At 41.1% G+C, this 24,952-nt stretch overlaps 1 protein-coding gene across 3 annotated transcripts in view; it reads left to right on the top strand.

Moving 5' to 3' along the window:
- The window catches only part of FNDC3B (fibronectin type III domain containing 3B), a 373,090-nt gene extending 349,596 nt beyond the window's left edge, over nt 1-23,494 (top strand). For all 3 annotated transcript variants that reach the window (XM_072618464.1, XM_072618466.1, XM_072618465.1), the window contains exons 24-26: nt 2,710-2,876; nt 5,982-6,109; nt 19,403-23,494. In XM_072618464.1, coding sequence (XP_072474565.1) covers nt 2,710-2,876; nt 5,982-6,109; nt 19,403-19,714 — 607 coding nt within the window. In that variant the 3' untranslated portion in view covers nt 19,715-23,494. The remainder of the gene's footprint in view (nt 1-2,709; nt 2,877-5,981; nt 6,110-19,402) is intronic.
- Nucleotides 23,495-24,952: the final 1,458 nt, after the last annotated feature.

Genomic DNA, 24,952 nt, shown 5'->3' with positions numbered 1-24,952 from the left:
CTACCAACTCCCTCCTTACCTCCCCAATGATCCTCAGTTTCTCTATCCATACAATGAAGGGTTGAACTAGAAGGGGAGACTGATTTCCCTTTCATCTCTAGGTTGTTTTGTGATTGAAGATACTAGTAAAATGATTAACACCCTGCAGAAGAATCGCCTGTGTGTTGTTCTGAAAGTGACTTTTGTGGGAAACTGAGCTGCTCACAATGCAGCAGTCAATGTGCCATGGCTGGCTTGCATAGTTACCTGCAGGTCCCAGGATAATTAAGGGCACTTACTGGTGTTGCCCATTGTAACTCAGGTGAACTTAACTGAGTTAATAAGTAGCTGCTGGCCTCCAACATTAGAAGGGATGTCCTCATTAGGGGCAGAAATATGTCAGAGAGCCAGATTGGTCCCCATGGTATCGTGGGTTTCTTAGGATAGTCATAACCTTTTCCAGCAATGAAAATTGTCTGCCGTTAGGAAGAAATGGATTCCTTGGACTGAAAAAGCAAAGATACAATAAACATGGGAAATGACAAGACTAGTAACGTAAAGCAGTGATGAGAGCTTGGATGTATGTGTTTAAACATCGAAATACTCTGATGTGATAAGCCTAGGTTTTGCAAGTGAAATTTGTTTTTACATCTAAAAAGTCTCTTACTCATTTTCCCTCTTAAAAATACTCCAGAGAAAAAGCTATTAATGAAATCTATAAACATGGTGAGCGTTGGACAAGGACAACAATGGTCTAAATGCCAGAGGAAAAAACAAAGCCAGCAGGGTCAGGCTGAGAAGGAAGAAGGTGACCCTAGCAGGCCTAGGGGCCAGAGTGACTTTCCTCCAGACTGCTCAGAGGAAGAGGCTCCTTTCTTCCCCGACCACTACTCTGGGCCAGGCCAAAGAGCCAATACCTTCCTTGCCCTTGAGACCCCGTCATCTTGGGAGTCATTACTTCCAGCCATCACAAGTCACTGGCTCACTGACAGATTTGCATTGAGTATAAAAAAAGTTCTCTTATCATTTATGATTCGGTTCATCTTTTTGTGTTTGAAACGTTTTCTTGCTGACTTAAGAAGAAATGGCTGTACTTAAGAATGAAAGAAATTGCATATCCAATTTCACATACATGAACACACACATGTAGAAGTCTTAGGTAAATTTCAGAATGAGAAAAAAGCATGCGTAAAAATTACATAAAGATAAAATGTTATAATTGGCACATGTCATATTTATGTTAATTTTGGTTGTTATAGTAACATATATGTGACATTTCATTGTATTATTTCATTGGATCCTCACAACATTCCTTTGTGGAGGTTGCTGCATCCATTTTACAGATGGGGAAAAAGAGGCCCAAAGGGTTAAAGTAGGTTGTCCATGGCCTAGTAAGAATCAGAGACAGAATTGGAACCCAGTTCTCACCTGACTGCAGGTCAAGTGGCTCACTTACCATTACCAGGCATTAGTAGGATTGCATAAGCATTGAATCTACTTAAAACCCTTAATGATTTATGGGATTGACTATGTCAACCATTGTACAGTTCAGTTGAAAATACCATAGTTAAAACATCCTGTAAGATGCTCATGGAGTGGAATTTGGAAAATGACTAAACAGCACATTGTAACAGACCTTAGATCTTACCTCTTTCCTTTCACAACCTATCTCATGGGGATATTAAAAAGCCCTGAAGCAGCCCCACCAGGCCATGATCCCATGTTTATTTGCCTATGCTCTCTAAAGTACATCATTCTACAATGGAGAATATGTTGCATTTTCTCCATCAGGTTCTATTATAATCCTTCCTGAGTGTGTCTTCACTGGTGAGGAAAACAGAATCAAATAATTGATTTCTTATCAATTAATTGAGAATCAAATAATTGGACCCTTGAGAGGGTGTGTTCTAGATGTATCTCTCCTTCCCAGACAATCCAGTCCTACGTGGCACACCCACCCATGCCTACAGCTTCCTGCTTGGTGAAGATTTTATGGTATAGAACCATCCACGTCATTTCAACAAGCATTTATTAAGCACCTATTATGTGCATTGCACTAAGATATAGAAAATGAAAACCAAGTTGTTCAAGAAGTTTAATCTCTGCTTGGGAAGGAAAGGGGGAGCTTTATACATTTATACAGATAAATTTGTTCAAGGTCGTTTGAAGAGGACAAGAGCATTAAAACCTGGGGGGATTCTGGAAGATTTCCCCTAGGAGAGAGGGAGGTGAGCAGAAAGGGCATTCCAGACAGGGGAGTGGGTTAAACGCAGGTAATTTCTGAGAGATACAGCTATCCCATAAAATATACAAATATTATGAAGGGACGCAATAAAGCATAAGTCCATACAGAATACAACCCACTTCCTGCCTAGAGAAGAGAGGATTTGGGGGGAGTGATGGGAGAAGTGAGCATTTATTAAGCACCTATTGTGTACCCAGCAAGGCATCTAACAGATTTTTCCATTTGATGGTCATATCTAACTTCTCTGTACCCCAGTATCCTCATCTAAAAATGTTAGTCCAGGGTGGACCAGCTAGATAACTTTTCCTTTCGACTCTAAATCTACATTCTTAGGATGCTGTCTCTTCATCCTCAGATTCTCAATTTCCTTATCTGTAAAGAAATGGGTTTGAACCAGAAGTCTTAAGGTCCCTGTCATCTTTCAGTCTATGGTTCCATGACTTAGTGTTATGCTCCTGTCTGATTTTTTTTTCTTCTTCATGTAGATTCATCCCAATTTACCGAGGACCAAGCCACACCTACAAGGTACAGAGATTAGCAGAATTCACTTGCTACACCTTCAGAATACAAGCGGTGAATGATGCAGGCGAAGGGCCCTTCTCAGAGACATATACCTTCAGCACAACCAAAAACATCCCGCCTACCATCAAAGGTTTGTAGACAAGCTATCCAAAAATCCCGTCCTTGCAGACTTCCAAGGGAGTCATTGACAGTTAGAGTAGGATGTTGAATTCTCTCCGAATAACTTCTAAATTCTGAGGAGGAACATCAAGAGAAGCCTTGGAAGCAATGACTGATTTGATCGAAGAAGTTATCTAAGGAATTCCATTCAATTTTATAAGCATCTATTAAGTGCCTGCTGTTGGCTTTGCTTGGGAGATACAAAGACAAAAACATATAGTCACTGACGTCAAGAAACTTATTCTGCTGGTATAGAAAACAGATCTCCAAGAGAGCAGCAGCTGCCTTAAAACACAGAAATTTTCATAGGATTAGTACATAAATGCTTTGAGACTAAACTCATTTCATTCTTTTGCTTTGGACGCCCAGAGCCCAGCACAGTGCTTGAGAGCAGGGGGCATTTCATAAATGCACAAGGCTTGATGGATTGATCTCAGAAGACATAGCTTTCTGTCCTTATTCTCACTAGTGACAGAAAAAAAAAAGGAAAACATTAACTTCAGGGCTTTAGGTTAGAAATGAAAGGTGGCTGGTTGGCATTAGGCATTGGTGCTGCCCTCAGGTTGACCAGGAAGCCATGATACACCCTTTATTTTCTGCTTTTAGATTGTCCTTGACTTTCTCCATACTTGCATAAACATTCTGTAAGGAAGGAACACCCAGAATGTGATTTCTCCCATCCCTGAAACCTCTGGAGATGGCGATCAGTTGGCTGCATCTAGACCAGCCTGGCCCCAGCAGCAATAATAATAATAGTCATTCATGTTTCTATAATACTTGCAGCATAAGATAAGCTGTTGTCTGTGCCCTTCTATGAGGCAAGATGTCTGGGTCCTGTCATCCCCATTTGACAGATGAGAAAACTAAGGAACAGAAAGGTCAAGTAGCTAGACCGAGGAAGAGTCAGAGTTAGGACTGAAACCCAAATCTCTTCATCTGAGGCTCAGGGCTCTGAGGCTTAAAAGGCATTTGTAGCACACATGGACCCACAGAAAAGATATGAATTGAAAGGCATTTATTTGTAGCATACATGGACCCACAGAAAAAATGTGAATTAAAAAGCATTTATTCGTAGCACACATGGACCCACAGAAAAAATGTGAATTAAATCATGGGAGAAGAAGTTACAAAATGGGAGGTATTAGAATAAGAGACCTCAATGGAACTTGTCGTATTTAAAATTTTATGAGATTTAGGGCAGGTGTTCCTAAGTCCTTTAAGCCAGATGGACAGTCAGTCAGCATTTCTTAAGCTCCTACTGTGAACCATGCACTTAAAGTGTTAAAGATCCAAAGACACAAATGAACAGATCCCTGCCCTCAAGGAACTTAAATTCTATGAAGGGAGAAAGGGGAGGCAAGACTAAGTTTGGGATGGATGGGAGTTGGTGTCAGGAGCAGGGGAGGACCTCTGGTATCCCCAAGACTTATTGTACTCTGCTTCCCCTTTAGGGGAGGAGGGCACACTTCCTTCCTGCACACTTCCATGGAGTCTTCAGGGCCCTTGGCTGGATGTTAAGCCTTGCTCAGCTGAGAAATGTGTAGTCTGTTCACTGACACCGTTTATATTGTATGGAGCCCTGTGTTAAGCTTCTTCTGGGTGTCTTTGGGCAATCACTATCAGCCTTTCTCCCTAGTTTTGCTTGATAAAACATTGTATGTCCCACTGAGCAGAAAGGACATTTGTCTTTCTCTGGGCCAGGCTGCCCTGGCATGGCTCGCCCCAGAGAGTGGGTCGTCCTGTCATTAAAAGCACATTATCAGTCATTAGTGGTCAACTGCCTCCGCAGAGTAACCGCTCTTTGGGTGTGCTTGGGCCAGCAGGGGAAGGAGATGCTTTAACAGTCTGGGCTTTTAGTGTAGCTTGGACAGTAGCCTCATTTATAAACACATGAGTTAAGTAGAGTAGATCTTTGCTCTTACAAAGCTTTACATACATACCTTCGATTAACAACCTTGTGAAATGGGTTTTGCAAATTTGCTTCTTTCAGTCCTTACAGATTGGGAAACAATCTGAGAGATGAGGGATGTGTAGCCATAAAGGGGTCAAAGTCCAAGGCCTCCGGTGTTTTTTCCATAATACTACCCCACACCCTCAAAAATCAGGGGAAAAAGCTAAACCCACAATGGCATTTTTAAACTTGGATGTGCTCTCCCCCTTCCTAAAATCAGAGTAGGTAAGGGATCTAAGGATCTGCCTCCACCCCTTCATTTTACAGATGAGGAAACTCAGGTTGTGGTCACACAGATGATGAACATCAAGGAAAGAATTTGAACCCAGGTCTAGAGGCAATGTCCTCTTGTCTCACTCTACCAGGCCTGCTTCTTCCAAGCCTTCCCCCAATATTTCTAAGGCCCTGGAATCCCGAAACCTCAGGCCCTCACAGTCAGTCTGCCCAGGCTCCAGAAACTTCTGGTAGGAGTCCAGGGGCAGACCAAAGTCTTCAATCTGGAGTCTGGCCAAAGTTGAAGAGGCTTCTCACCAGATACTTAGCCAAAGGCAGGAATTTATTTTTAATTTTTTTTTTCTGCCACAGCAATTTTTGAAGTGTGCCTAAGTAGGATTGAAGTGCACCCCTTCCCCCACCAAAAAAAACTGATTAAATTTTGGGCTCTATTATGAGATGTATAATACCCAAGAGTCAGAAGGTCAGACTCCACTGTACACCAGCCTGGGCAGATCATACCTGGGCTACCATATTCAATCCTGGGCATCACTTCTACAAATTGCAAAGAAGACACTGCTCTGCATTGGCAGAGATTCCTCCCCTGGGAATTCCCTGTACCATTGCAAACATAAATTCATTTCCTATCCCTTTCTCATCCAACTCCCACATTTTGACAATGTAGGGAAGCCTTAGAAGTGATTCCCCCAAGGTTACAATGACCAAGTACAAAATGGAACCCTGGCATCTTGACTCCCTACTAAATACTGAATCCTATTTAGCATTAAATACTAAATCTTTCCTTCTACTGCCTTTCCTCAGAAGAGTAGGTCATTTAGGCTTAGCCAGTAAAACACCATTCTGAATGTCAAGGTCTCCTGCCCATGAATTTTGTTTGCCACTTTGTTTTAGCGCCTCGTGTGACGCAGTTAGAAGGAAATGCATGTGAGATTTCATGGGAGACGGTACCACCAATGAGAGGAGATCCCATCAATTACATCCTGCAGGTGCTGGTTGGAAGGGAATCTGAATACAAACAGGTAAGAAAACTCCCGTGTTTGCCCATTCCCTGTTAGTACCTGTGCAGCCCTGGGGCTTCCAGGACCATCTCCTGGTCCTGATGGACTAACAGCCTCATGGGGATTTGGTTCTTAGAATCGGTGTGGGACCTGCTACCTCCCAGATGATCAGCTGTTCTTGCTGCTTGGGTCCTCAGTGGGGACCCTTTAGCTTACCTCTTCTGGGGTGAATCTCCCTACCTTCCCCATGACTAAGTCATTTTCACCAGCATGTCGATAGTATGGAGGGGTTAGCAGTCAATGAAGACACTAGAAAGGTAAAACATTAGTGTTTTACTATGTAAAGAGACTCTTATTCTGAAGGATTTTAATGAGAAAAAGAGGAGTTTGCATTTGAGATGATATAATAGTCATATATGGTACATTGAGGTTCACAAAGCAATTTACAAATTTTGTATTCTCATTTTAACATATTTTATATATCTTACATTCTTGTTTTTCCCCCTTAGTGGGTGCAAATATTCCCATTTTCCAGATGAACAAAATGAAGATAGAGAGGTTAGTTGACTTTCCCAGATAATAAGTATCTGAGGCTGGATTTGAACTGAGGTCTTCCTTATTCTAGGTCCAGTGCTCTATCTACTGCACCACGTAGGTGCTTCTGAAAGTCTTGGTGCCAGGGAAAGAGATGGTCAGACCTGTGTCATAAGCTCCCTTTTGAAATGTTATTTAGGTTCTGGCCATTGTTCTTATGCAATAAACTGATCCCCTGCATCAGCATTTTTGCTAACATCAGGTTCTTATAGAACCAGTTAATGACAGTCAGCATCACAGTCTGTTAAACCTAATGTCCGGCAAGTATTGATCGGTAATGTGCCACAGATGTGCATAGAGCACCAAAGCTGTGTGACCTTGGGCAGGCCACTTAACCCTGTTTGCCTCAGTTTCCTCATCTGTAAAATGAGCTGGAGAGGGAAATGGCAAACGACTCCAGTATCTCTGCCAAGAAACCCCCAAATGGGGTCAAGGAGAGTCAGACACAACCTGAAACAACTGGACAGCAATAATAGGTACATACACTACAAGGCTTCACCATTCATTCGAATAGGAATACCAAGGGGAGGTATGGAAAATAACAGAACTTCGTGTTTCACTTCATTGTTTCCATTCTGTACGGTTCGTTACATCACCAAGCAAATTGGAAATATTTCAAAAAGAACATTACTTCTATTTTTTTCTCCAATTTCCAAGAAAAAGGTGATAGATATTGAAGGGTTCTCTATCACAAGCCTCAAGAGCAATAGATTTTACTTATGCCCTCTTAAGAAATGATCTTGGTGTCCGCATCAGCATTTTTCTCCACTATCTATTCACCAGCAGCATTTGTACCGTTTTCTAATTGTGTAAAAAAATGCATTAAAAGATGCAGTGATGGGAAACATCATTTCATACTTAATTTGTTTTCAAAGAGTATATTCATGTCATGTTTGTAAATTTTTAAAGCCTTCCGCTTAGCATTCCATACTTTTAAACGGTTCCAGGAAAAACGATTTTACATCTCAAAGTATGGTAACTGTTTTTTACATATTGAAAAGGCAGCCTGACCTACTCAACATCTGTGCTGCTTGCATGTGACCTTTAAAGGTGAGGTGACTTCACTCCAGCCACCTCTGGGAGATACAAATGCACGTAGATGGAAGCTTCGGAATTGCCTCTCTGGTGAACTGGCTTTGTGGTGAACGTGGTTAAGTAGATACTGCTGTGAACCACTGGTTGACCAATGAAGGTTGCTGTTCTATTTCCCAAAATGGCTGTGTATTTTCTACCCTTCTGTCTTGAGAAATAATTAAAGCCAGCAGAGGTACATGGAAAAATGGCATTTAAGTCAGGTACAACATGTACTGTCCTGCCTTCTGTTGATCAGCAAACAATAACTTAAACACGATGTTTTAAGGTGTGGATCTAGAAGCAGAATAAAGAATCTATTATGTCAATCATACAGGGAAAGTGATGCTTAAAATAATTTTTGCCAGGAGAGGATGGAACAATGAGTATTGAATTCATGAAGCAGATAAAAATAGAAGCATCTGATGACAATTGTAATAACCAATTTTATTGATTTGATTATCGATTATGAAATAATTTTGATTGTTTTTTATTACTTTATTAAAATTGTTAACTAATATAACTTTAATAATAATAAAACTATGGGAGATCCCAGCCCCTTGATGGGAGATAATGCCTTAAGTAGCCATGGGATTGTATCTAGTCTTGTGCCTTTAAAATTGGAAACTTGTAAGAATGAATGAAAGCGTGAGTCAGGCAGTAAACATTTATTAAATGCCTACTGTGGTCAGGTGATGTGCTTAGTGCTAGGGACACAAAAAGAGGCCAGAGACATTTCCTGCCCACAAGGAGCTTGTAATCTAAACAACATGCCAACAACTACATACAGACAAGCTACATACAGAATAAACAGGAAATAAACAAATGGAGGGAAGGCACTAGAATGACGAGGGGTTAGGAAAGGCTTCCTGTAGAAGGTGGGATTTTAAAGGAAACCAGGAGATGATGAGGGATAACATTGCAGAGATGGAGGACAACCAGAGAAAATGCCCAGAGTCGAGAGATGGAGTGTTTTCTTTGTGGGATAGCCAAGAGGCCGCCATGTGAATGAAGGAATGGGAAGGCATTTGTTAAGTACACAGTGGGGTCATGGCATTGTGTTAAGTGTTAGGGATTCCAAGGCTTAAAGAGAGAATCTTTGCCTTCAGACAGCTTATATTCTAAAAGGAAAAAGACAGTACATATAGGTGAGCAGTGGCCAGAGAAGGGAGTTTTGTTCTCAAGAAGTTGGGTTAAGCTTGGCAGATGTTGCCGTGGTCCAAGTAGATGGCTGTCAATGGGATGAGAGTATCAGTTATGGATGGATGGATGCTGAATAGAGGAATTTTTGTTGAAATTATTTGGAAATTCTTTAAAGGCAGGGACTAGGGGCATATATGTAGTAAATGTTTGCTGATTAAATGTCTGAATGACTACATTTTAACAGAATCTTTTGATCACCATAGGTATGTCAGTAGATTTCATTGTTGTCGTTTATTTGGATATAGTGATATTAAAAATTATAGACTGGTTACAGAGGCAGTACTAGACTGTAGGAAATATGGAGATTACCAAAATTTGTTTTCATATTCAACTTCAGTTCTATTCAGTTCTAACCAAGCACCTGCTTTGGTCAAGGCACTGTCCTGGGTGCTAGGAATTCAGAGGCAGAAACAGGACAGCCATTGCCCCCGAAGCGTTTATACACTATTGGGGGATACACCATATATACTTGTAAGTAAATATGAAGTTATAAAAAGTAATTTCAATTGGAAAAACTCGCTTATCTGAAAAGACCTTGTATAGGAAGGTGGTCCCTTAGGTGTGCCTTGAAGGAAACTAGATTCTTAGGGGTCACAGGGGGAGACATGGGATGTTTTGTTGGAGAATGTTGCATGCACAAAGTGACCAGCCATCTATTTAACTAGAGCAGAAAGTGTATAAACAGGAGAAATGTGAAATAAAGCTGGAAGGCTAGATGGTAACCATATTATATTGTTGAGGGCTTCACATGCCTGGCTGAAGATTTTTCCTTATCTTAGGGGCAATAGGAAAACCTGAAGATTTTTGAAGAGGGCAATGGTGGGTTCAGATCAAGGGCAATTCAAGGCCTTCTACCCCATATATTCCTAGAATCTCATCTCATTCAGCCTCCCCTTAAAGGCCTGATTGCTTGATAGTGGGAAATTAACTGCTCCTCAGGGAGATCTGTTCCCCTTCTGGACAGCTGTTATTGCCCTGACACCAGGGAATCAGTAGGCATCCATTAAGTGACCACACACTGTGCTAAGCTCTGGAGAAGCAAAGAAAGGCAGTTGTGGTCCCTGTCCTCAAGGAGTTCCTACACAAATGGAGGCAGTAGCATGCGAACAGGTAGTTAGAAGGTAATCTTAGAGAGATGCTTATGGGAGAGGAGGGTAAGAGGGATGGGGAAGGTACAGAAAGTGAAATTTCAGCCTAATCTTGAAAGCCAAGAGCATTCCAGGCATAGACATTCCAGCCCCACCATGATGACTAACATTAAACCTCAGTTTTCCCCCCATTGCTCCTACATGGGTTCCACTCTAGTTCTAGGACCCCTTTCAGATGAGCAGCCCTCTGTGTTCTTAAAAGACCTTTCCTGATTCCTCCCAAATCTTTTCTTCCCCAAGATCAACATCCTCCATTTTCTTCACTCAATCTTTTCATGGCATGATATCCAATCCCCTTCCTTCCCATGCTTCCTGACTTCAGGATGCTTTAAGCCATCAGTGTCCTTTCTAAAATATAATAGCCAGAACTGAGCATAGAACTTGGATGTGGTCACATCAGAGTAATATACAGTAGAACTCTGGGCTCTTCCAGCGTGTAATAGGTGCTTAATAAATGCTTACTGACTGACTCACCTCCTCTGTTTGGAACACCTGCTTCTGGTAACGCTAAGCACCTGTCCTTGGTGTTAGTAGAAAATTGTTCCCTTCCATCATTGAGGATAAAGGGCATGCCCAGAAATGTGTCAGCATGAGGACAGTGTAACCAAAACCAAGATAAACAAGCAGTGATGTGTGTACCTGCTCCCACACTCAATGGTTTATGTAAGAGTGGCTAACATACTTCTGCAAATGTCCCCGGGGCCCCAGGTTTTTATATTCATGTCACCTTAAAGAAAGGTAACACTTATGGCAAGGTGGAGATAAACCTTAAAATACATGGCTATTTCCCTGAGGACTTTTCAATCAGAATAGTTTATGGATTTCAAAAAGTAAAGCCATTTTCCATGATTTCAACAGTTAAGTATAGGACATGAGGAACATAATTAGGAGACCCTTCAGTTACGGAAAGGCCAAGTTGCTGACTTTCAGTGATGTGTGACTTCTGGAAAAGACTTTGGAGCCTACCTAGACCAACCTGCTCTTTTTAGAAAGAAGGAATGTAAGGCTTGGAGACATTCATTGAGGCTTTACCTGTTTTGCACATATCTTCACTGTTGCTTTCAGTTAAAAAAAAAAGGAGTATCTTACTGAAAAAAATAGATCTGGAGAATGGACCTATTTCTTCTGCATGTGGGAACCTCAAGGAAATGGAATTTCATTGGGAACTCTTTCCACCAACCTGTCTATGATGTGGTCGATAAGTCCCAGAGAGTTACCTGAGGCATGTACAGATGGAGTTGTACCCCTCCTAAGGATCAGAGGAGGGATTTGAACTCAGGGCTGCCTTGGCTCATCCTGCCTGTAATGCCTCTGCAGTATACAGATGAGTGATAGACATCATCTGTCAGGCTTCAGCTCCTAGCTGGATTTCACAGTTTGTTCTGAAGGACTGGTCTGGGGAAGCTCAGGCCCGGTCTCTTGGTCAAGCTAAGTTGGTTGAGATGGCACACACCAGTTGCACAAAATGAACACTGAGCCAGTGACAAACACCTGGACTCCTTTCCCTATAGAACTAACTCACGATTACTCTGCACATGGGCTGTGATTAGCAACAGAATTGAACTAGTGCATACAGTCATTTATTGAACAATTGGGAATCATCTTTGTGAAATGGGCACCAATCCAGACTCCTCATGAGATTTGTTAGCCTCTGCGTGTTGACATGGTTCCTGTTCCCAGTCCATTAATCCCATCGTTTTTCCCATACTTTGCCCATTCACAGTAACCTCTCTAAATTAGTCTCCAGAACCTCCTACATACCTTCTTACAAGCTTAGGGTACATTTTGATCATTTATTAAGCACCTGTAGCATACTAGGTACTGTGCTATATGCTGGGAATACAAAAGAAAATGAATAGACCTATCTTTCAAGAGATTTACATGCTCGTGGGAGAAAGCAACATGTATACAACCACTTACCTCGACCTCAGACTTTCATCTGTCAAGTGAGGGCCTCGGGGTCCCCTTCCAGTTCTGAATCTTTGAGCCTAAGCGGGTTTTGTATTCCTACACAAATAACGGAGGCGGGGAGAAGATGGGCTCCCTGGAGGACACAGCACTTCACCCCAGCCTGGGAGAGAGTCGGGGCTTCTGAGAAGAGAGGCATTGGATTTCCCTGGTGTAAGACAAGCCTGGCATGGTAGAGAGCTGGCTTAGGAGTTTGGAAGACCTGGCCTTCTGTTCTGACTTTTGAAAGCTGCGTGACCCTGGACAGGTCACTTAACTTCTTGGGCTAAGGTATAATTGGCAGAACAGGAGGCAACCTGCACCAGTAGAGGGAGGTTCTTGGCTCAGGAATTTCCTTGCACCCCTGAAATCAGAGATCTGGTCAGTTAAGCAAAACAGACAAGAAGGATGGGGAGTTGTAGCCCACACCAGCCCAGCCCCGCTCCGCCCCCCCCCCCCCCCCCCCCCCCAGGTCTTAGCAGCCTGGTTTCCAGGGAAGACCCTGGGTGTAACCCTGAGTTGCTTAGCTACTGTGCTGAAAAGTTTTGGGTCTAGAAATCTGAATGGATACTAATTGTGTCACACTTGCTGGCCGCACCAGTTTCCTAATCGTTGGCCTGTTTGACTGTTTGGGTGATCTCAGTATTTGAGGAGAAAACCAAAAACCTGCTGTGCATTTGGATCTAGGTGAATATGCCCCAAGGCCCAGCATGTGCCTCTCCTGCTGATAATTTTTTAAATCCTCATTGGTTCCTTTCATAGATAGAGATAAAAAATAATGTAATTTTTTGCTTATCATCAACATTCTTATCTTCTAACATTTCCATGTGTTTCCTTCATGGTGCAGTGTAATGGAGGACCCAGAAAGTCCGGGCTCCAATCCAAAGTCTAACATGTCCTTCTGCCAAACCATGGACAGATCATCTAACCTCCCTGTGCCTCAGTTTCCTCATTTGGAAAATGAGGGGAATGACTAGGTGATCTCTGAGGTCCTTTCTGAGCTCTAAGTGTCTGTTTGTTAGCTCTTTATAACTGTCCGGTTGAGATGAAAGACTCTAGCACCAGATTTGGCAAATGCACCCACGGTAACCCCTAGGGCTCAGAATCCTAATTCAATGTTCAGTTGGATATTATTTCTGTCAAAGTCCTGCAGGTGAGGACCTGGAGGGGGCCACATGTGGCCTCAAGGCCTCAGGTTCCCCACCCTTGGTAGTGAAACCCCTCTCAATATGAATTTTTTAAATGCATGGAATACCATAAAGGAAGCAAATTATGCTGGAATACAGTTATCAAAATGTTAAAAATTTTAAATGTTAAAACCAACAGTCGTTGGCCTGAGCCTCAGATTAATTACCTGTGTCTTAACAGACATGCCACTTTCTATGTATTTTTCCTCATTTTGCTATCCCTGGTTACCAAGGATGGGTGGTTGGCCCAGCAGAAGGAGAGGTCTGCAATTACCATTTATTACTGGTGGTAATTTACTGAGCATTCGACACATGTATTCTTTTCATTTCTACATTGGGGTGGTGTGGAGTATTATACTGTGCTCCGGACTCCAAAGGTTTAGGAAGAAATCATAAAGCTTACAATTTGTTGGCAGATGAGACATCTGTGTATAAAACATGTACGTGAAATCATCGCAGCTCCTCACCATGTCGTGATGTCATGAACATGACATCAAACTCGACTTCATGGGAGCTTTCGGACAATGGAATAGAAAACTTGGCCAAAGGGACCTTAATGTCCAGGGTGGACATCCTGGGGAGGTAGTGAGTCTTCCCCCTCCCTTGGAACCCAGATCACCCATGGTCATGCAGATTTTAGAATTCTTTCCTCAGATAGGAGTTAAACTGAGCATCCTCAGAGATCCCTTCCGAGGCTGTGATCTTGTGACTTCTAATTGTGTGTCTTGCCATGAGCAGGTCGGGAACATTCTGTTCACAACTCCCAAAGAAACAGCAAGACACGGCCATGGTGGGCTGAGACCAAGGAGTATTTACTTGGAAAGACAGGAACATCGAGGGATGAACTAGTGCAGTACCATCATTTTAATAAAAGAAAGAACACCACATTTAAATGCATAAATGAGAGGAGAGGACGTCAGAGGGACTCTTCTGTATTCATCAGACCTTGGCTGTGTTCAGTCCTGGAACGTACAATCTCAGACCTTGGACAGGGTTCAGGGACAAGGCACAGCAGTAATCAAAGGGTTACAGACACCATGTGTCATTTAGCTTAGAACAGAAAAGCCTGTGAGCCAACAATGAGGGGATTCAAACCTATACAGAGCTGTCTTATTGGGAACTCCTCCACTCCGTTGCTGGGAGCAGAGCTAGAATAGGCCAAGGGATACATTGAAATGTAATCATTTTCTGAAAATGAAGGCTGTCTTCTGTTTGCAGCTTTGCTTGTCACAAAGGATTCCCTTTCCAGCTATTTTCTTTGGGGGGATGGTTGTAGAATTCTTGAGGCTGGCTAGAGTTTTGTTTGTTTGTTTGTTTGTTTTTTCCCCATTAAGATGACACTAAATGTAAGGCTATTTAAATATAAGATATTATTTGTGAGTATTAATGCTAAAACACCCCATTGATAATAGAAGTTTCCAAGTAAATACCCTGTTCTGGGGGAAATTTTGGCTACTTGTATTTCATTAGGAAACCCAGGGTTCAAGTCCAGTCCATGACATATTGTTAACTGTGTAGTCATGAGGAAGTCGATAGTATCATAAATTTAAAGTTAGAATGGAGCTCCTTCATGTTACGGATGAGGAAACTGAGGCACAGAGCCATTTAGTGATATGCTTAAGGTCACAAAGTCAGTAAGTATCTAAAGCCGGATTAGAACCTAGGCCTTTTAACTCTAAAGTCATTGTTCTTTCTAGGATTGCCATCACCACACTGCCACATTCAAGCATCAACATTACCACATCTGTCATATGCAGGCCCCTTTGCCAAGCAATTGGAGTCATGAAGCTGAGTCAAAGATGATGACTTTCCTCCATGTTTTACTAGTCTTGTAATTACCTCCCATACCATTACTGTGAGAAAGCTAGCAAGTACTTCACATGCAGAGAAACGGAGTCACAAACAACTTTAGGTGGAGCTGCTTTCATAAAGTAAAACTCGTGTGTTGATTTCTAACTATAGGGATAGTGGTGGCACTGAGGGGAAAAAGCGCCTTTGTGGATAGCCTTAGAACAGAAAGCAAGCACTGGCCTAGACTTTCCCCCTTTGTGGATAGCCTTAGAACAGAAAGCAAACACTGGCCTAGACTTTTCCTATCAAGCCCTTAGACCAGAGGGTCCTTTCTACTCCACTGAGGGGTTGGATCTTCGGCTGATGTTGCTCACATATAGAAGAATGATTCTGACTGGGGATCATGCCTTCCCGGTACATTCTAAACTCTAGAAATACTCACAGGGAAAGATCACCGTGGCAATGGATCCATTGATGATGACCATGAAGGTTATGGATTGAGTTATTGTCTTGGAGGGTAGCAAGGGATGTTCATGGACCCTTTACTGAGACTTGTTATTTATTCCTCATAGTTAAATTCGTAATTCCACTTCCTAAGGCACAAGTAAGCACCTTCTTCTTCATGAGAAAGGGTAACATGCTTGAAGAACTGGCTTCTTGTAAAGAGGATAGCGAGAGAGATGATAACGTTTGAACATGTCTAAATAGTGTTCTGAAGCGCAGACTGCTAAAAGTAGTACCCTAAGTGCTAGTCACTAAGAAAAAGCAGTCCTGTTTAATTGCAAGTTGAGGTCAGGATGAAGGCATTGGGGCTCCTGGTGGCCTCTTCTGACTCCTTACACTCAGAGATTCCATTCTCTTCCACTAACATTTATTAAGAGCTGCCAGTGAATGAATGAAAATTAGAAAACAACAAATAGATGAAGGAATAAACAAACACTTAAATAAATAAATGAGCTACCGTACTCATGCATGCCTAGGTGCTGACCATCAACGGATAAAGATAAAATAACCCCTTCTCCTCAGGGAGGTTTATATTCCACCAGGGAGCTTAGATTGCTAACTATGTCCACAGCTTATTGGAGCTAGACAGGGCCTTCAAGTTCATCTAAACCAGGGGTTCTTAACCAAAGGTCCATAAACTTTTCAAAATGTAGTTTGATATCTCTTTCTTTATAATTGGTTTCCTTTGGAACACTGTGTTATATTTTATACACTTAAAAACTCAATTCTGAGAAGGGGTCTTTGTGCTTCCCCAGTCTACCAGTTCATACTGCAAAAAAAGGTCAAGAACCCTTGATCTAATCTAACTCCCTCCTTTTGCACTGGAGGAAACAGGCCCCAGAAAAGTTCAAATAATATGCCCAGAAGAAAAGTTCTTGATGTTTCTGTAAACCTTCCCTTAAGGTTCTAACCTGTGCTCTGGAGACTGACCTCTGGTTCTTTTTAGATCTCGGGACGTCAGGGTCCCATGAGCTGTTTCTCCTGTTATACGTATCCTCAGTAACCATTTTTTTGGTACCTAGATTATCATGCATCACGTACTACACTGGAAAGTCACAGTCATGATCAATTTGTGTTTTAAAAAGTGGACATTTTGAAGGGAGTTGGGGGAGGCTTGAACTGGACACCCAACTCAATTTCTTCATTTTACAAATGAAAAAACAGGCCCAGAGAACTCACATAATAAACCAGAGTTCTGGGATTTGAACTGCAATCCAGCCCTATCTAGATTACCCCACCATCAACAAGGGCTGATCTTTTCTTTTAAAAGGTGCCTGTCCTCATCATAGGAACCCACTTTAGCAGGCAGGGTGACAAGTTCATTGGAACCCTAGAATCAGATCTGACAGTTGAGTCTTCTTAAAACTGCATGGAGATTAGGGAGGCACATGGTCCATGTTGCCCCCTCACCCTCCATCATCCTCCCTAGTCATTTCAGTGTTCTCAGTTACCAGATCTTCACTCATGCCAGGAAACGATCATCATTACATTAGAAGATTCCTTTATCAGTATAGATGTTGTTTTTTTTAATCAGATCTTTTTTTTTTTTTTGCCTAAACTACCCTAAAAAACAATTTTCAGGTGCCTCTGTACTTTATATGTTGGAACATCCACTGGTAGCCAGTTCTCCATCAGCTTCTACAATTAAGAATGAGTCAGTTCTTAGTGCCATGTTATGTCAGCACCAGGTTGGACTGTCTTAAGAAAATAAATAAACTACACACCGGAAAGCAATTGTTAGTCGATTTATCTCCTGGGTTACTGGACTCCCTCGTGGATGCAGTTACATGTTTTCTGTGCCAAATTTTAAAAGATGAGAGCAGTCATTTTCTAACCTAATACAGTGGAAAGGATGCTAGTTTTAGAAGCACAGCACCTCATTTTGATTGCTAGCTCTTCCACTTACTAGCTGCGTGGCTGCTTCTGACGGCCTCAGAATCCTCATCTCGAAATGTGAGGATAAAATGAGATGATATTTGTAAGATGCTTTGCAAAAATGGGAACCAGACTCAAAAGCAACTGGAAAAATGTTTAACAAAATAAATCAAAATATAGTACAACATTGATAATGTTACTTTGTGGTTTTCCAGGTCAGTATGCTGCCTGCAGGAAATTGTTTAGAATGGTATTAAGCCATGGATCTTAATAAATGTTTATTGATTGATTAATTGATTGATATTTGAGTTTGACATCACCAATCCTGTACAAGGTCTTACCTAATCCCACCCCGGATGAGGTGGGGTGGGGAGGGGTTTCCATTTACTATGTGTATATAATTGGTTTGGCCTATTATTCATCCATTCACTAAGCATTTATTAAGTGCCTTCTGTGTGCTAAGTACTTGTGATGTGATGACCAAAAAAGGAAATAGACTTTGTCTTCAAGGGGCTTATAGTCTGTTGGAGAGCTTTGAGTCAAGTCAACGCACATGTAAGTGACTCCAGTGTGCCAGGCATTGTTCTAAATCCTAGACCATGTGCAAGGCACTGTTTTATACTTATTTTATGTTTTTAGTGCTTAGCACAATACCCGGCACACAGTAAGTGCTTGATTAAATGCTTGCTTAATAAATGGACAACAGTGTATCATGGAAACTCACTTGTCGTCTGAGACCTTCCGCCTCCAGGAAGCAGTCCCATTGCTCTAAGAGAACTTAGAGGATAATGGGGTGATAAATAGGAGTGATCGTAAGGGGGCAGGATGTCAGCTCTCTTGGGGTAGCGGCTGTTTAATTTTTGTAGATAGCTCTCCAGCTCCTAGTCAAATACCTTGTGCAGAGTAGACGCCTAATTAATACTTGTTGGAAAGCTCAGCCTCCAAAAGGAGATGGGAAAATAGCCCTTTTCCTCTTCTTTCCAAAGTGTAAAACTGTGGGTGTGGAGCATCGCATGTACTCAGTCTCAGTTGATGTTCGTTTTCCCCTTTATTTTTTACTACGAAAAATGGGCTTGCTGAGCAGTGGGCTGGCAAGAGGTTCATTCAGAAATTAAGGTGATGCAGCAGTAAAAGACAGCCATGAAAAGGCTTATAGATTATAAACAAATGCTTGTCTAATTGAACTTTAAAGCAAATGAATTCCCATATTGTCTATGGGTCAAAGCCATGCCCCTTTTGTCATGTAATAATAAAAGCCAACATTTGCATCGCATTTTAATGATGACAGTTAACATTTATACAGTTAGGGATAGCTAACCGTTATGTAACACTTTAATAGTAACAATAGCTAACATTTACATGGCACTTTAATAATAGTAACCTTTATATCACATTTTAATAATAGTAACCTTTATATCGCACTTTAATAATAGTAACCTTTATATTGCACTTTAATAATAGTAACCTTTATATCACACTTTAATAATAGTAACCTTTATATTGCACTTTAATAATAGTAACCTTTATATCGCACTTTAATAATAGTAACCTTTATATCACACTTAATAACAACAGCTAACATTTACGTAGCATGTTAATAATATAATAATATTTATATAGCACTTCAATAATAATAGTTAACATTTATATGACACCAGTAATAATAGCTAACATTTACATACCATTTGAATGATAATAGTTAACATTTCCATAGCACTGACGGCAATAGCTAACGTTGATACAGCACCTACTATGCGCTGCTGGGCGCTGTACAGATATTCTCTCATTTAATCCTCACAACTCTGCAGGGTAGATGGAGAAGCTGAGGCAAATAGAAGTGCCCAAGGTCCCAGAGCTAGGAAGTGTCTGAGGCTAGGTTTCTGACTCACAGGCACCCTGAAACCCCTCTGCCCCATGCGGACATGGGTGACTTTTCTGGCTCGTGTGCCTTTGTGAAATGGGCTTACGGTGACTTTCCCATTTCTCTCTTCAAGGTGTACAAGGGAGAAGACGCATCCTTCCAAATCTCAGGCCTTCAAAGCAACGCCGATTACCGATTCCGCGTGTGCGTGTGTCGCCGCTGCTTAGATACCTCACAGGAGCTGAGTGGAGCCTTCAGCCCTTCGGCCGCTTTTGTACTCCAGCGGAACGAGATGATGCTCGCGGGAGAAACGGGGTGCTTCGACGACCCCAAAAGGAAGAGCCCAATGCCTACTGATGGACAATTTGCAGCCCTCATCGTCCTTGGCTTCGCGGGCCTGTCTGTTTTGTTTGCCTTTATATTACAGTACTTCTTAATGAAGTAGACCAGTCCAACAGAGTCCGAGGTATGAATTTAGGTAATGCTACGCATTGTAATACACATTTATCCAGATAGTCCTTTTTAAAACAAATTTTTTTAAAACCTTTTTTGTTCTTTGATCTATATACTTGTTTTACAGTTCTAGCTAGGAATAAAATATCAGTGTTTTGGTGCACCTTTTTGAAATGCAAAACTAGGAAGAGGTTCAACTGGATCAATAAGTAAACCAGATACCAAAAGCAAGCTTTCCTCATGCTGAGTTTTCTTTTCATTTTTTTCTTTCAATTTGCCTTTACACTGTTTCCACCGGAATCTTTCTCAACCTTCAATTTTATATGTTACCGTTTAGAAGACAGTACTCACCAGTCACTTCTTTATGTCTTTGTTTTGTTTTTTTTATTTTTAAATCATTGTATACTTGTAAACATTAATCGGTTACGTGTGTAGCGATAGGGCCGGAGTTCTGTTGTAAGTGAATGAGATGAGGTATTTGTGGAGTATCGCCAGCAAGGTTGCATGAGACTGATTCACTGCAAGGCATCTGCCCTGAGCACCATTTACTGTTTATTTTTATTTTTATTGTCACTCAAGTTATTTAACGATGATTAGATCATTTAAATCAGAATGTGTACTACAGGCTAAAATATTTTTATAATCTGTTATTCTTATAATTTTTAACACTATGAACTGCCTCTATAAAAAAAAATCAAGTAACCAAAATGCATATCAGTGATGGCGCATTCTAGATTTTTCCCATGTCAATCCATAGCAGTAACTTTAAGAGGGCATTGTGCAATAGCTAGCTAGTTATCTCCTTGGTCAGCTATCTGAAGCTGCTTTACCTTGTTTGTCTAGCCTTGTATATAACTACTCCTAATCTAATCACTAGATTTTATTATATTCTGTTCCATTGGACATGAATTATCTGACTCGGACTGGTGACAGCTTCCTGCCTCTGCTAATTGCAGGCAATTTTACACTAACCATGAGCAGTCTCTCTCTCACTCTCTGTCTCTCTCTCTTTCTGTCTCTCCTCTTTCTCCCTCTCTCTTTCTTTCTGTCTGTCTCTCACCTTGTCAGCTTATTATTTTTGGAAAATTCGCTGGTAGACCGATGATTGTCTCGTTCTTTGAGGTATCGATAAAGTGATTGCATTCCAGTATCTTTAACCGGTATACACAAGCCTATTCTAACAGAGCAGAAGGAAATTGGCAAGACAATATTGACAAGACAAAGAAAAATCGACTAAATTCATAGTTTGTCTTAACCATGTTTTGACCTGGCTATACATACTTACACAGGGAGTGGGATGATCTGGTGGTTAACACAGAGTATTGGGAGTCAGGAGCCCTAGATTCTGTCCCTGGTTCTGTCACTAACTTGCTGCGTGACCTTCAAAAGTCACTTTAACCTCTCTGTGCCTCAGTTTCCCCAGATGGAAAACAAGACTGGGGATTCTAATACTTGTTTGTAAGTGCTTTGAGAGCCTCGGACAACAGGTGCTATAGGCCGCGTGCAAAGCATTCTTCTGACACGCCGATTTGGAGTCATGAGAGAATCGATTTTTTTTTTTTAACCCAAAGTCATTGGACTATTTATATGAAGTCAGTAATGTAAGAGTACCTCAGGGACATTTCAGAGTTGGAGGTGCAAATTATTCCAAAAGGGTGCAACAGACACAGTATAATCCCCTGCTTTGGTTTTAGTTTTGGTTTGGTTTTTGTTTTTTTTTTTTTTTTTGTATATTTTTGCTACTTGGTTTCGCTTGGTCATAGCTCTGTTGTGCTTGGTCTCCATTGTCTGCAATGCCATGTCCTCCTGTACTAGCGTGAGATTCCCGTCACCAAAGTCATGGGGAAAACCAACCATACCTTTGTTTGGGATTTATTTATACTATATTCTGCATTCAGTACTTTAAATACCAATTACAGTGCAATCTTTTATTTATTGTAAAAAAAAAATAATAAAAAGTGTACTTATGTACTAATTGTCCCTGGTAGCATGTCATGTTTTTTGTCTTGTTTTATAATGTTGTCATTTTAGGTCAGTCCTTTTTTTTTCCTTCTCCCTGGCAACATTGGTAGTGTTATTAATCTTTTGACATTTTCTTGTGTTTTTAAGGATGAGAGCATCTAGTATATTCAATGCCAAAAACAAAAAAAAATAATAATAAAAATAAAAAACAACCCCTGATCAGTGATTGCCAAGTTCACATGTATCCAGAAATCATCATCATCTCTTGGAAGAAAGTGCTGAGATCCACAAACCATGCTGTGTGCCGAGATCAGTGTAGGACATAGTAGAATTTGATGTTTTGTCATGAACAGTAAGAATGAGTTGAATTAGCCTGGCAAATGAGTAGCGCTGAGATCTCTTTTTGCCAATTTACCCCGTGTGATTTTAATGGATTTGCCATACAAACCATTCAGGCCTTCCAGTTACATTTGGGGAACAGGTGTTTTTAGAAAATGCATTATTTTGAAGCAATGAATATTCAATAAGTACTGCTTTTCCCCCTTCTCCCATCTGCCTCACCTGCCATTTTTGGGGGGGAAAATCTTTTCTATTGGGTGAGTGCTTCAGAATTGCTGCTATGGCAAAATCCTCTCTATTGGTTGCGTGTGTGTGTGTGTATATTTGTTGTACGTGTTTGTGTGTTTAATAGGGTAATAATAGTTTGTGCCAAAATGGCTTTGGCTATCTGATCATTTTTATGATTTTGAAAATCTTTTCTTTTGCCACCAAGAAGCTGAAATAGTTGAAACAGAAACGTGAAACACTTCATGTTACTGCTGCCCAGAGTCATTGGAATGGAAAGGGTTCAGCTCTGGGTTTGGAGCTGAAAGGCACAGGTCCAAATACCAGCTGTACTCCTCACCCTTTCAGTGATCTGGTGTAAGCCCGAAACCTCTCAGCCTCAGTGTCCTAACTGTAAAATGAGGGAGTTTTTCCTCCCAAATCTCAATCCTGCAGGATCCTACTTGTTAGCACAATGAGTGTTAGGGAGTGCTTAGCATCACACACACACACACACACACACACACACACACACACACACTCACACTGCTGAGGCCTTTGCCTCCTCCCCCTTAGCACCGAGCACAGTGCCTTGTACACAGTAGGTGCTCAATACACATTCACTGACTTGAGCTAAATATTACCGTAGGCCTCCAACATACACAGGACAGTAAACTAAGGTGTCCCATGACTGTTGCTGTGTTGAAATAAATGACTTCTTGATGCTCTTCACTTCTCCCAACATGTCAAACCCTCTAACCTTACCTTCTTTGAGAAGTACCAACCATACGAAGCAAAAAATCTGAGCCCTTAATGAAATTGTTTAATTGGGGGGAAAATGAGCCTTTTTAAGGGAAAAAAAATGTTTTTCATATTCTCTACCTTGTTTTTATCAACTTGAAACACTGAGAGTCTTCTAATCTTGGTTGGTTGGCTACGGTAACTCAGTATTCATGTCAAAATTGAAAAGTGCCCTAGCTGAAGTGTTTGAATGTTTTCCTTGCACAATTCTTTAAATTGAAAGACAAAAAATGGTTTACCTCACTGTTGGACATACATTCCAAGCTTTTCAACTTTAAGACAGAAATAATCATAAGTTTTTTTCTGTATTGTAAATTTTAGACTATTTCACATGCATTGTATTAAAACTGCCATATCAATTTTAATGTATAGATTTTGCAAATATTACACTATATGTAATACCTAACTGTATCTGTAGTGTATATGTAATATATTTATGCTCAATAAATGTTTTAATTCTTTCTGATTCGAGTAGGAATTTTTTATTATTCACAGCATCCCTTGAATAGATGACATGGATGTTATTACCTTGTTTCTAATTGTTAGTATTGGGGGAAGGAAAATACCCCTGCAAATGGTACTTTCCTGGTAGAAGCAAAGCATCACTCAAGTTGGAAGGGACCTTCCAGGCAAACTGGCCGGGCCTATTTCCGAGCAAGAATACCCTTCAAGCAGTAATCCTGCCTCTATTTAATGGGGAAGCCCACTCCCTCTGGAGATGGCCCATCTCACTTTCAATACCTCTAATTGCTAGGAAGCTTTATCCTTACCTCAAGCCTCCTTTGGCTTCTGTGCAGTCCAGTGTCTAGTCCTGCCTTCTAAGACCAAGCACATTAGCTTAAATCTCCGATCTACATGACAGCCCTCAAATACCTTTGGAGGTAATTGTCAGGTCCCAACTGAGACTTCTCCAGGTTCAACATTCCCTGGTTTTTCAGCTACTTCTCCTGTGGCAAGCCCTTTCGCTATCCTGGTGGTCTTCCTGCATCCTCTCTAGCTCATCCATGGCTGTTCTGAACTAACATTCCAAATGTGATCTGCCCCAGGGCAGCTTATAGCTTAGTTCTTAATACCATGCCTCTTGCTTCGGCCAAAGATGGCATTAGCTTTCTTGTCTGCCATATTGTGCTATTTATTCATATGGAGAATAGGCAATCAACCACACTCCCAAGTCTTTTTTAGGCAAACTTACCATCTCACTATACTTACTCTGTCTTAAGCTTTTGAGATCAAGTGTAAGAATTGATGTTCATCCCTATTACTTTTCACCATATTTGATTTGCCCTTATTAGTTCCAAGATCTTTTTTAATCCTGACTTTACTGTGCAGTCAGTCTGCTGTCTATCCCTCCCTCCATTATAACATCTGAAAATTGGATCAACATGCTGTCTACATCTTTTTTCCTATTAGTGTTGAAAGTCACCCTGAATCTTTTGCTTTATACAAAAATAGTATGGCATACCCTACCCTTGGACATCTGTGAATCATTTTAACTCAACCAATATTAAGCGCCTCCTGTATGCAAAACATAGGTTCACAGAATCAGCAAGCATTTATTAAGCACCTATTTCATACCAGACACTGTTGGTGGGGAAAAGATGTGGATTCTCAATCCTTTATAGTTATTTCATGATTGAATTTATTTTTTTTTAAAATAGTAACAACAGTAATAATAAATAAACCCAAATATTTAGACTGGTTCCTTTCTTAAAGAATAGCCAAGGCCAACTGCATCCAAGCTAGATGGCTCCAGAGGAGAAGATGAGGCTGTAACTTTGCACAGTCCTCCCTCACTTAAATCCAATTCACTTGCATGATATGAAATCACCTCTTCGAGAAAAAAAGACAGACAACTTTCACAGCAGGTGTGGCCAGTGAATTACGCACCTAGGAGTCAGCCTGTTCACTGGACATGACTTTCTTC

The sequence above is a fragment of the Notamacropus eugenii genome, chromosome 6 (assembly GCF_028372415.1).
Source record: "Notamacropus eugenii isolate mMacEug1 chromosome 6, mMacEug1.pri_v2, whole genome shotgun sequence".
Taxonomy (NCBI): Eukaryota; Metazoa; Chordata; class Mammalia; order Diprotodontia; family Macropodidae; genus Notamacropus; species Notamacropus eugenii.
This window is presented reverse-complemented; position numbering and strand designations above follow the sequence as displayed.